Genomic DNA, 13,163 nt, shown 5'->3' on the forward strand with positions numbered 1-13,163 from the left:
GATTGTGGAGCTCAATTTATTGTAAGAAAATTTACATGGAAGAGAATCAGCAGAGGAAAACAGATGCACTACTGTCAACATGACCGGTACATTAAACTGTTACGAGCGTCAGCTGGGCTCAGTGATTACCTCTGGGTCAGAAGGGTCATGACCCCCTTTTTCTGTCCAATGAAACTGCCGCACACTCCCCTACAAAATAAGACTGGCCGTAAAAAATGTTCTACATGGACTCGGTGGCAGGTCAAACGCTCGTCATTTATTGCAGGATAGTACAAGGAAGGGCGGCTGGATTATGGCCAGGTTCACGTGGAAACTTGAGGGTAACTCCACGCCAGACAGAGAGCCCAACCATCACAGAACAGTTACCAGTAACACAAAAAAAAAAAAAAATGTTACTTGTTTTTTTTAATTAAAAAAAGCAACATATTAAACGTCAAAAAAAAAGCAAAACCGTCACAGATCATCTTGGGAAATGGAAAAAAAAAATCAATTTTTGCAGCTAGCATTAAAAAAAAGAAACACCAATATTTAGGTATATAGATAGTATTTTCCCTGGTGTCCTCCGCGCTAAATCCCGACGGTGAGAGTAATCCGCACAACGTACGACCCGAGTTTGTGTGTGTACCATGGGGAACCGCGGTTCTCGTCAACGGGTATTACCAAACCTGTGAAAGGAAGCACATCACAAACTGTTCAAAGACACGCTGATCGCCATAGGCGGAGTACGCACACAGCTCGCCAGAGCGAGCATTTCGGGCAACAATCACTGCCACTTTTAATACTGTGCCCGACACGTTTAAAAAAAGGTAATGAGACCTGGTTTTGGGGTTTGGGGTGGAGGAGGAGGGGAAAGAGAGATGGTAGAAGAATGATTGAATGTTGTTTGATTCCCCCCTCACCCCTCAAGAGTCCCTGTGGTGGCTCGGTTTCAGCATGGTACAGAGGAGCCAGGCAGAGAAGTTGCCCAGGATCAGTTAGCATTTACAGGCCAGGGGCCAACCATTTGGGGTGGGGGGGCCTGCAATCCATCTCTGGGTCACCAAGATTAGAGAGGGGAAAATCCAGTCAGGGTTCCTGCTCCTGATCACTTAGCCAATGACCGCTGCTGGAGATGTGCGCCTGGTGAAGACGCGATTCAACACGACTGGGAATAATCCTGGAGCGCGCTCACTGGCCAGGGTCACAGGCAACTGAGCAAGGTACTGGAGAGCGCCTTTGTTACCTCCGGAACTGACTGTCCCAACACTCTCCTGGCCGGCTTCCCACACGCTGTAAGCTCAAGCTCGTCCAAAACTCGGCTGCCCGTATCCTAACCTGCACCGAGTCCCGGTCACCTATCACCCCTGTGCTCGCTGACCTACATCGGCTCCCGGTCCTGCAATGCCTCATCAACGTCGCATCCTGGTGTTCAAAATCCCTCCATGGCCTCGCCCCTCCGTATCTCTAATCTCCTCCAGCCCCACAACCCTCCGGGATCTCTGCGCTCCTCCAATTCTGGCCTCTTGTGCATCTCTGATTTTCATCGCCCCACCATTGGCGGCCGTGCCTTCATCTGCCTCGGCCCCAAGCTCTGGAATTCCCTGCCGAAACCTCTCCGCCTCTCTCTCTCCTCCTTTAAGTTGCTCCTTAAAACCTACCTCTTTGAACAAGCTTTTGGTCGTGTCCCAATAACTCCATAATGTGGCTCAGTGTCAAATTTTGATTGGCAACATTAAAGGCGCTATATAAAACGCAAGATTGTGTGGAACTGCGTTCCAAAAGCCAACAACATGGCAGCCTCCCACTGGAGTCCTCCTTAGATTGCGATGACACGGCAGTCAGTTTAATTTCTGTTTTTGGTGGAGCAGGTAACATTCTGTTTCCGCACACTATCTGCACTTCCATCTCGCGAGCCTCAGCCGGTGGCGGAAATGGTGACTGGGAAGTGGACAAGAGCAGGAAGTTAAATTGGCGGCCGTGTTGTCAGCACGCCCCGGGATTTTCCCTGTGCTCGACGCCTCTCCGCTGTATTAGGCCCGAGACCTGGGAGGAAGGAGGGGAGGAGAAGCTTGCGTGTGCCCGCGCGCGCGTACGTACACGTGTGTCGAGAGATCACGCACTTGACCCGCGCCGCGTCGCTCCGCGCTGCCGACACTCGCTGAACAGAAAAATAAAAACAGGAAAGGGCCACTCGGGACGGGCGTCCGGTTGGAACCGCATCCCAGTGAGAGTCGGGAGAGGTGGGGGCGGGCAGGGGGAGGGAGGGAGTAAAGTGGAACAGTTCCAACAGAAACAAAAAGAAAACGGACGAGAGAAACAGTTGCTGCGCCAGTTACCACAAAATGCAACCTGAAGCTAGTCTGAGAGTTGCTACTTTCCACTGGCTCCGATGGTGGGAACAGGAGCTGACTTTCCAACAGGCACAAAACTGTTAAAGAGGAGGGGAGACGACACAGCATTTCAGTTCATTCAGCAAACCTACAATCTCCGCGAGCTTCAATGTGTTTTAAAAAAAAAAAATACACACACACACAAAACCGTCAGTAACACCGTCAGACATTAAATGCGTCGACGCTCATTATTCATCTCGGCACCACCGGCAGTGCTCTGCACTCGATGCAACTGGCCTTTGTAACAGCTCATGCAGATCGCACGCTCCTGGCCTCTGCTTCCGTCGATGCCTGTTCCCTCCTGCTGCATCGCTGAGCGGGGAGAAAGGACCGGGAACTTTCGGATGCTTTCCATACGCTTTCGGGGCAGCTTGCCTCGAGATCGGCAGGGAGTGGGTACTAATTTAGGATTATTGCTAGAAGCACAAAGGGGAAGGCGGGGGTGGGGTGGGAAAGGTTAGAAGTATATTTGTTCCCTCTCTCTCCCCCCCCGTGTAAAGGGCCATCAGAGCACGGAAATACATTGGCGCGAATGACCGTCGAAAGCAGGTAAAATCGCGACATTTAACCAGGGGATTGAAACACTTGAAGAAATGCCTATGATCTTAGCCATGCACGCAATACATCTCTTCACCGCTCGGCGCGAAGAAACGAAAGGGGCAGAAAAAAAATGCCATTGCATGCTCGGCACAGGCACGATGGCCCGAATGGCCTCGTTCTGCGGTCCGAAATGCCTATGCACACGCAACACGTTTCTCCACCGCTTGTCTTAAAGTTTTATCAGCTCCAGCAGTGCGCATAATGGCCGGCGAGGGAAGGTGGTGGACAAAACCACCTTTTAAAAAGACAAAAAAACCGAGAGCTACCCCGCCCCCGCGCTGGCTGTGTGTGCAAACGTGCTGCCCGGGGCGATACGCAGTCCTACAGAAGGGCGCGGTTCCAGGGGTTCAATCCTGGGGTCTGTGCTGTCGCAGCAGCACTTGGGAGCGCTGCAACTGGTTTCAGCCCTGCTGGGCTGGGCTGGGGGTGGGAGGTGAGGGCGTAGAGAAAAGGACAATCGAGCACAGCTCCCGATCCGACAACCCTATTTAGTGAGCCCTGCTGGAGTGTGTGTAGGTAGGGACGGGACTGAGCTTGCCAGTGATAGCCCACGTGGTCAAAGAGCGTACCATGAACTCCTTGTCTAGGCTGCTGTGTGTAAAATGGGTCAGTTGGGGACTGGAAAGGTGCCTGTCGACGTGTACTCATACAGGAATGAGTACCTTCAGGAGAGAAGAAAAAGGTTAGGGGAACAACAACAAAGTGTTGACTACACGTAATCAGAGTCATATAAATCTTGTTGATTCATTCTAAAAGGCACACGCACACACGCAACCCAACCTGGAACATACAAGAGGCAGAACAAATGTAACTGTGAACCCGTAGGATAGAGGACAGTACGGCGGCCGGCAGTGTTTAAAATGTCGGCACAGCACTGGATTGGTCAAAATGAGTCACTTGTGTCTAAGCACCCACCAAACGGACAGCTTAAGATTCAGATCCGAGGGCGAGCTCCGACCACAGCCGGCTGACTCCCACCGCACAATAGCACACCAGAATCCAGCCTGGCTTTCAGAAGCTGGAAGGAAACGAGATGCTCGAGGCCAAAGATCGCGGTGGATCGATCAGCTCGGAGCGATGGTCGGCGGGCAGCTACACGGAGGCTGGACTCGCCCTCTCAGAGGCAAGAATCCCAGTCAGCCCGCTCAATGGCAATGCTGGTCCGGCATCACAATCCACATACAGTGGGTAGAATCTGCTCAACGGTTTCCCCCATCTCACCTGGACTCGCCTAACTCCCACTTCTCACAGCTCACTGCCTTCGGCTGGTTGGAGCCATGATGCGATGAAGATAAAGGCTTCAAAGTCGTAACAATGTAAGGTAATTGGCAAAGGAACCAGGGGAAAAGAACTTTTTTATTTTTATTTTTTTATATATAAACGCAGCGAGTTGTTCTGATCTGGGATGCACTGCCTGAAAGGGCAATGGAAGCAGATTCAATAGTAACTTTCAAAAGAGAGTTGGATAAATACTTGGAGGAAGGGGTAGGGGAGTAGGACGAATTGGATAGCTCTGCCACAGACCCAATGGGCTGAGTGGCCTCCCTCTGTGCTGTGTGATTCTAAAGTGATGTCATTCACTTCCTCATTCCTCTCACCCAAGCCTGGTCAGATTGTATAAAATTCTTAGAGGGCTTGACAGGGTAGATGCTGAGAAGTTGTTTCCCTGGCTGGAGAGTCGAGAACTATGGGGTCATAGTCTCAGGATAAGGGGTCGGCCATTTAGGACCGAGACAAGGAGAAATTTCTTCACTCTGGGGTACAACAGTGACTACACTCCAAAAGTAGTGTGTGCAGTTTTGGTCGCCTTATCTGAGGAGGGATGTTCTTGCCATGGAGGGAGTGCAGCGAAGATTCACCAGACTGATACCTGGGATGGCAGGAATGACGTATGAGGAGAGATTGGGTCGACTGGGCTTATACTCACTGGAGTTTAGAAGAATGAGGGGATCTCATTGAAACTTATAACATTCTAACAGGACTGGACAGACTAGATGCAGGAAGGATGTTCCTGATGGTTGGGGAGTCCAGAACCAGGGGTCACAGTTTAAGGATAAGGGGTAGGCCATTTAGGACAGAGAGGAGGAGGAATTTCTTCACCCAGAGAGTGGTGAACCTGTGGAATTCTCTACCACAGAAGGCAGTAGAGGCCAATTCATTAAATATATTCAAGAAGGAGTTAGATATATTTCTTAAGGCTAAAGGGATATGGGGAGAAAGCAGGGACCGGGTACTGAGTTTGGATGATCAACCATGATCACATGGAATGGCGGAGCGGGCTCGAGGGGCCGAATGGCCTATTCCTGCTCCTATCGTCTTTGTTTCTATGTTAAAAGTACTTCATTGGCTGTAAAGCGCTTTGAGATGTCTGGTGGTCGTGAAAGGCGCTACAGAAATGCAAGCCTTTCTTTCGAGAGAATTCCAAATGTTCAGAACCCTCAGAGCTGTGGATGCTCAGTGGTTGAGTATATTCAAGACTGAGAGCGAGAGATTCTTGGGCACTAAGGGAATCAAGGGATGTGGGGATGGGGCAGGCAAGTGGAGCCAAGGTGGAAGATCAGCCACGATCTTATTGAATGGCGGAGCAGGCTCAAGGGCCGTATGGCCGACTCCTGCTCCTAATTCTGGATGTTCTTATGGCTAGAGCAATTCCCTCCTACTCTCCTCTGACCGTTGGGAATCCCCCTCTCTCTCGAAGATTAGCGGTGGCACACATTGGACAGGGGATGTGGGGAGGAGGGTGGTCCTGTCCATTAGGAGTTGGGTGCTGTGGTGCAATGACTCCAGTTGTGCAGAAAAGTGCAAGCGACACAGCTGCGATAAGCAACTGTGCGCCGACAGCAGGTAGGGATGAAGGGAGGAGGGGGGGGGGGGGGGGGGGGAAATCCTACACCCAAACTCTAGTCAGGATATGCACGGAACTAGATACTATGGCCGCCTCTGTGTCTCACACACTGGGGCTGTAAATGAAATCAATACAAATGCTGGAATTACACAGCAGGCCAAGTCGGCATCAGAAATAAGGAAAAGACTGGTTTTGTTTGGGGTGGAGATCCTTGATCATGGGACGGAGATCCTGGATCCCAGCGGGAACCCGTCTTTCTCTTTCCAAGACGCCAATTGCGCTGTCGTGCACTTCCGGCATCCGCCTCCAGAAAGGCAGTGGGGGGTATTTTGGGAGGGGGGGGGTCAGAGGTCAGAGATCTTGCTGCATTCCCCGGCGGCCCCACTCAAACTGGCTCGAGATTGGCGCCGCCGCATAAACTAGACGCAACTCGCCCCGCGACGTGGACACAGGCCGCGCAGTCAACAAACCGCAAACAGCGAGAAAAGCCGATCTTTTATTTTTTTTTATTTTTTATTAAAGACGGAAGGCGGCAACCTACCAAAACAGGACGCAAATTTACCCGGGGAAGAAATCGGAACCGAAGCCAGGCCGTTGGGAGGTGCTGTACGTACAGGCACGTTGTCAAAGGAAGAGCACGATCCAACAGTGTAGATGTGGTGGGGGCGGGGGAAGCCCCCCACCCCACACGGCTCGCCCTCTCCTCTCCCTCCTAGTCAGGTAGGCAGCGGAAGGAAAAGACCCATTTGTGCATGGAGAGGACCTGAGGACGAGAAAGCAGGCACCAACACCGCGCGAGCTTCGATTCTCAACACCGTAAAAACGACAGAAGCAGTTCAAAAAAAATACAAAAAAAAACACGCGCGCACACATGGGGATGGCGTTCCGAGGACCTGCTAGGAAACACTGCACCACCGCGCGGAGCTGGAACCTTAAGTCAACACAATAAATACAGAGAGGAAAAGGCAAAACCGATTCACGGAATCTGTAAGTCACCCGATTGTAATTCCAATACAAGACTGCAAAAAGTGCAGCAAAGCTATATATAAATATATTAGTTTTAAAAAGGACCTAGACGACTCTCACTCACCTTTCAGTTAGTAAGCCGAGTACTGCGTCTGCTCCACATAGGTTTCGGTCGTCGTACCTGTCGCGGTGTACGCGGCACTGTTGGTCATGGTATTTGTGTACTCGTACCCGTAAGTGCTGGCGTAGTCGGCGGAGGTATAGTTGGCGCTGGTATAGCTGCCGCTGGTGTAGTCAGTGGCGGTAGTGGTGGCGGCTGTGGTGTAGTTGGCGCTGGCGTAGTCCTGGGCGTAGCTGGCAGCGGCGGCAGCGTAGTCGGTGGCGGCGGCAGCGGCATAGTTGTTGGCAGCGGCGGCGGCAGCATACTCGGTGGCGGCGGCGGCGTAGTCGGTGATGGTTGTTGCGGTGGGCGCCCGCCGGAGGGGGCTGCGGTCACGGGTGTAATAGGTCGGGGGCTGGGAGATGGCGCTTTGGCTGTAGGCCTCCAAGGCTTTAGGCATGCGCTCCCTCATGGCAGAGCTATAGGAAGTGCCCCAGCGGTCGGGGTAAGGGGTCCCCACCGCACCGTAGGCTCCCGCCCGGTACTTCTCATAGTAGTCGACGTAGCGGCTGTCGTAGAAGGACTGCTCCCCGTAGCGGGAGGCGACAGCGTAGGGGTCAAGGTAGTCGGGGGCGTAGCCGACGCCCAGCTCTTGGTGGTCCGTCGGGCATTCTTTGGACCAGTGCCCGTCTTTGCCGCACCGGAAGCAGGTGTTCTTCTCGCCCATCCCGGGCTGTATCCGCAGCCGGCTCTTGGACAGTTCAACGTGCATCCGTTTGCCTTTAGTAATAAAGGGAGATACAAAAGAATATTCCCAGTTAACGAGAGGACACAGATTTAAGATCATTGGTAAAAGAACCAGAGGCTGGGGAAAATTAGGAGAATTTCTTTTTAACTGAGTGAGTTGTTGTGATCTGGAATGTGCTGCCTGAAAGGGCGGTGGAAGCAGATTTAATAGTAATTTCAAAAGGGAATTGGATAAATACTTGAAGAGAAAAAATTGGTAGATTTATCTGGTCATTATCTCATCACCGTTTGTGGGGACTTGCTGTGCGCAATAGGCTGCCGCATTTCCTACATTACAACAGTGATTACACTTCAAAAGTACTAAACTTTAAAAGCTGTAAAGCGCTTTGGACCATCCTGAGGTTGTGAAAGGTGCTATAGAAATGCAATTCTTTCTTTTTATACAGCTCCAAATACTCTTGTAACCCAAGTGTGGACGGACCCAATCTAGAACGATACCGCTCGGTGTTTAAAAATTTTTTTTTTTAAATATAAAACAGTTCGACTGGACACAGTATGTACATCTCACTGATCATCAAGGCACCATATTTAAATCCCAGCGACAGTACTGGGGACGGTGGAGGGGGAATGAGGATGTACAGAGGTGGAGGGGAGAGGTTAGTGTTACAAGTGGAGGGTCTTCCTCAGATAATTTCTGAATTACAACCATGCCTGTCACTCTCGTAAGTGGTCTGAACGACTTATATTTAAGGGTGTGCCTGTACTGTCAGAGAGCAGAATTCAGGGGGTAACAGTCGTATCACCCTTGCAATCTGAACTGGATACTCGTATCTTTCATTTCAACAGTGAATATCAAGAGGAACTACGAGTGCGATATAAAAGGACTCTGCTCTAAGAGAGATAATTGTTGATTTTATGTTTTTTGCTGAGGTTGAGGGACGATATCTGCTCTCCCACCCTGCTGGTGATCTGGTCCACATTTCTATCTCCTTCTTAATGAAAAAAAAATTTTTAAATTTATTTTCCATTGACATTCTTACCTTTAATCTGCTGTCTCTTTACCCTTTTCTGCATTTAAATTCCATATTCTTAATCTTAAAAGACCACCAGCAACTCCCCTCCCTCACCATTATCCCGCTCTTCACCAGGTAGTTCAGTCCCAAGGTGGACAATGTTTCCTTGTTGTAATCCCACCCTCCCAAGTTCAGTAGTCAGCCTCGTACCTCTCTTTTCCGATAATGCTACATATTTGCTGGAACATAGGAAAAAAAGTCAACACGCTACTCTAGATACGGGTGCACCAAGGCCAGATGCAACTTAAACACTTCCTTAGGCATACATCACATCCCAAGATCAACTTCCCGGCATTTTATCTGCTTTCTTCACTGCCAAAATTCACAGATCTTTCCTGCTGTTGCCTCAAGCACATTCAATATGGAATCAAAATTCTAGCTTTTAAAAAAAAAAAAAAGATTTAACCTCACGACTTTATACTTGTACAAGCTGAACTTCAGCTACCACCTCTGTCCAGTGTCCAGTGTCCACCTCCTGTTGGATTAATGCTAATGGTTAACATCATTGGCCCGGTTTCCAATTTGGCCTCATTCATAAGCTTAAGTCACCACGGGCAACATTTCAGCCTCCAAGTCAGTTATAATAGTTCCAAATAAAAGATGTGGGACATTTTCCCCTATTTCCCACACCCGCTATTGAGCATTACTGCTAATATTTCTTAAAACCAACTTAAAAAAGACAGACTTGCATTTATATAGCACCTTTCACGACCACCGGATGTCCCAAAGCGCTTTACAGCCAATGAGGTACTTTTGAAGTGTAGTCACTGTTGTAATGTAGGAAATGCGGCAGCCAATTTGCTCACAACAAGCTCCCACAAACAGCAATGTGACAATGAGCAGATAATCTGTTTTTAGTGATGTCGATTGAGGGATCAATATTGGCCAGAACACCGGGGATAACTCCCATAGTGCCATGGGATCTTTTATGTCCACCTGAGAGAGCAGAAGGGGCCTCAGTTTAACGTCTCATCCGAATTCCATCAGATACCAGAAAGAACATCTTCACAAAATGGGGTGAGAAATGACCAGCCAGAGAGGATAGTAGAGACATAATCAACAGGAGCATCCACAAGAGTTGGATGCTTCTCGGAGAATGTTAGAATACTAAAAGGGGTGAGCTTTGGTGGTTTTTTCTCATTCTTAAAAAGAGACCATCAACTCCTGGGTCTGGGGTGAAAGGATAATGTCCGAGCCACTACTTCCCACATCAGAGAGAGCGAGCGAATCACCTCTTCTGTCTGGAGTATTTAAACCCAGCTTGTAGCAGTGAAGGGACAGTGTCTGACCCACTACGTCAGCCTCCAAGAAACACCCGTAATAATTTGAAACCGCACTAAAGGGAGTCCAGGCTTGATGACCTCTGAGCCCTCGCACCGCCAACAACATGGAGCGCCAGGCCCACGGCCTCACAATTGGCGGTGAGACCGGGCACCTCAACAGTTGTTAATCCCAATGACTCGGAGCGGCTGCCCTCCAATAATTTCACCTTTGAACTCGATGCCATCCAGCCCTTTGATGGCCTGCATGGCTTCCTCCCCTCGCTCCATGTGCACGAAGGCGTAATCTTTGATGATGTCGCACTCCAGGACGGTCCCGTACTCCTCGAACATGGACTGCAGCTCCTGGCTGGTGCAGCTGGAGCTCACTTTGCCCACGTGGAGCTTGGTGGAGGATTTGGTCATGCTCTTGCTGGCCTCCACGTTGATGGGGACCCCATGCAGCTTGTAGTGGTGCAGGTTCTCGATCGCCTCCTTTGCTGCGTCCTTGTTGTCCATATGCACAAATCCATAGTTCTGATTTTTAAAACAAAATAATTGACAGCAACATTCGATAATGGAATTAAAACACTAAAAACCACACCAAACAACTTTGTGGGGATATACATCCTTCCAATATGGAACCGAGCCACAGAGATCAGGAAGATCCCAGGCTGTGTCTGCTTTTTAAAAAAATGTAGTCACTCCTGGAATCTAGGCGTCGCTGCCAGCATTTATTGCCCATCCCGAGTTGCCCTCGAGAAGGTGGAACCTTCTTGAACCGCTGGAATCCGTGCGGTGAAGGTGCTCCCACAGTGCTGTGAGGGAGGGAGTTCCAGGATTTTTACCCAGCGATGATGAAGGAACGCCGATATACTTCCAAGTCAGGATGGCGAGAGAGACTTGGTGTGTGTTACTGTTAAATTAGTTCATCACACAGCCAGGCCAGCAGAATGTGCGCCGGATTTGGTCTCAGCTGTGGCTCAATCGGTAGCCACTCTCGCCTCAGAGTCAGAAAGTTGTGGGTTCAAGTCTCACTCCAGAAACTTGAGCACAAAATCCAGGCTGGCACTCCCAGTGCAGTACTGAGGGAGTGTTGCACTGTCAGATGTGCCGTCTTTTGGGTGAAACGTTAAACCTCAAGTGGATGAGGGGTCCTGTTTTTTATCCCTCAACCAACATCATTAAAAAAAAAATTCTGGTCATTATCTAATTGCCCTTTGCGGGGCCTTGGTGTGCACAAATTGGCTGCTGCATTTGTTACATTACAACAGTGACTACACTTCAAAAAGTACTTAATTGGCTGTAAAACGCTTTGGAACGCCCAGAGGTCGTGAAAGGCACTTTACGGGTACTTTCTTACTATGGGAAAATAGACTTCAATGTAAATATTGGCCAGGACACCGGGGATAACTCCCCTGCTCTTCTTCGAAATAGTGTCCCGGGATCTTCTACGTCCAGCTGAGAGCAGGGAACTGGGTTTAATGTCTCATCCAAAAGGCGGCATCTCCGACAGTTCAGCACTCTCTCAGCACTGCACTGAGAGTGTCAACCTAGCTTTATGTGCTCAAGTCCCTGGCGTGGGACTCTGAACCTATGACCTTCTGACTCAGAGGTGCGTGTACTACCAACTGAGCCACTGCTGACTCTAAAAGAGGTTCGCCAGTAACAATCGCTGACCCACGCCCGCTCTCCTGATCCAAGGGCCACAGCTGGAAAATGTGTGCGTGTGAGAGATATAAAAAAAAAATCGAATGATGCTCCCCCACAATCAAGTATCAATGGCCAGCCTCAATGGGGTGTGCGTGAGATAAAAATCGAATGATGCTTCCCTCTCTACCACCAGTCAAATAGCAATGGCCAGCCTCAGTGGGACGTAATCGAATGACGCCCCCCACAGTCGAATAGCAATGGCCAGCCTCTCTGGGACAGAGTCACTTGAGAGCCTCTGTTCCCCCTGGTAACAACCTCTGACCCGCCCCCTGGTGTCACTCAGCCCACGGTGTCCCTAGTAACGGCCGCCCTGACCCCTCCCCGGCCTACCTTGATCAGGTCGCACTCGCTCACTTCTCCGTACTTCTCGAACAGGGCCCGGATTTCCTCGGCGGTCGTCGGCCGCGGCAGGTTGCCCACGAAAATTTTAACCATTTTTTTCTTTCCTTCCACTTCCAAACAATATATAAAAAGAGAGATTAAATACTGTCCTTTTCCGCGGCTGGGAACGCAGTCTTGCACTGAATGAATCTCACCCTCTGCCGCTCTCTGGCTGCGACATAAAATGGCGGCTGCAAATGGCCGGCGCTGGCGGATAGACCCACCCACCCGCTCCCTCTCCATTGGCTAGCAATCGCCGCCGGGGGGGGAGGGGGCGTCACGCTCGACGCTGATTGGCGCTGGCTCACGTCAATCAGCGCCGCTCGGCCGGAACGATGCCTGAACACGCCGCTTCCAGCTGATTGGCTGGGCCAGGTGTCAATTATTTCAGGGGGTCACGCTCGATGCTGATTGGCGCCCGCTCACGTCAATCAGCGCTGCACGGCTGGGACGTGCTTGAATGCGCCGCTTGCAGCTGATTGGCTGGGTCAGGTGTTAATCTTTCGGAGCACCGCCCACCATGGGATTGCCTCCCTTGCCATTGGGCTCCATTAAGATTGTTCACAAAGGATGTGAGATGGATGTGCACTTCTGAACCGTTAATTTGTCTTGTTTCTCCCCATAGATTGATGCCTCACCTGCCGAGCGGGTTTTGCAGCACTTTCAGTCTTTGTGTAGGAAGCACTTACCTCACTGCACGATGGGCGATTTTTGTGCCTGTTAGAGCGCCGCCATCTTTAGTACTGGCAGCACAGCCTTCTCTGGGTCACACATGCCCCTGAGAGAGGAAAAAGACTTGCATTTATATAGCGCCTTTCACGACCACCGGACGACCCAAAGAGCTTTACAGCCAAAGAAGTACTTTTTGAAGTGTAGTCACTGTTGTAATGTGGGAAACGCGGCAGCCAATTTGTGCACAGCAAGCTCCCACAAACAGCAATGTGATAATAACCAGATAATTTGTTTTTGTTTTTGAGGGAAAAATATTGGCCAGGACACCGGGGATAACTCCCCTGCTCCTCTTTGAAATAGTGCCATGGGACCTTTTCTGTCCACCTGAGAGAGCAGATGGGGCCTCGGTTTAACATCTCATCTGAAAGATGTTACCTC

General features: G+C 50.3%; 1 protein-coding gene across 4 annotated transcripts; it reads right to left on the reverse strand.

The window, feature by feature from the left end:
- LOC147095861 (RNA-binding protein 4B-like) lies at positions 1–12,261 on the reverse strand. Of its 4 annotated transcripts, XR_015074832.1 has the most exons (5): positions 12,003–12,261; positions 10,190–10,496; positions 6,905–7,660; positions 2,316–2,785; positions 1–665 (listed from the first exon to the last, which is right to left on the reverse strand). XR_015074832.1 is itself a non-coding variant. In XM_085974867.1 (4 exons), exons 1-3 carry the CDS (start codon positions 12,105–12,107, stop codon positions 6,912–6,914), a joined length of 1,161 nt encoding a protein of 386 aa, XP_085830993.1. In that variant the 5' UTR covers positions 12,108–12,261; the 3' UTR covers positions 1–665; positions 6,905–6,911. The 4 variants fall into 4 exon arrangements, 3 of the variants coding, with proteins under 3 accessions (XP_085830993.1, XP_085830991.1, XP_085830990.1); XM_085974867.1 differs by lacking the exon at positions 2,316–2,785; XM_085974865.1 differs by having other exon boundaries at positions 1–2,407.
- Positions 12,262–13,163: the final 902 nt, after the last annotated feature.

The sequence above is a fragment of the Somniosus microcephalus genome, unplaced genomic scaffold, assembly GCF_052327205.1.
Source record: "Somniosus microcephalus isolate GS21.2 unplaced genomic scaffold, FLI_Smic_1.0 unresolved_chr1, whole genome shotgun sequence".
Taxonomy (NCBI): domain Eukaryota; kingdom Metazoa; phylum Chordata; class Chondrichthyes; order Squaliformes; family Somniosidae; genus Somniosus; species Somniosus microcephalus.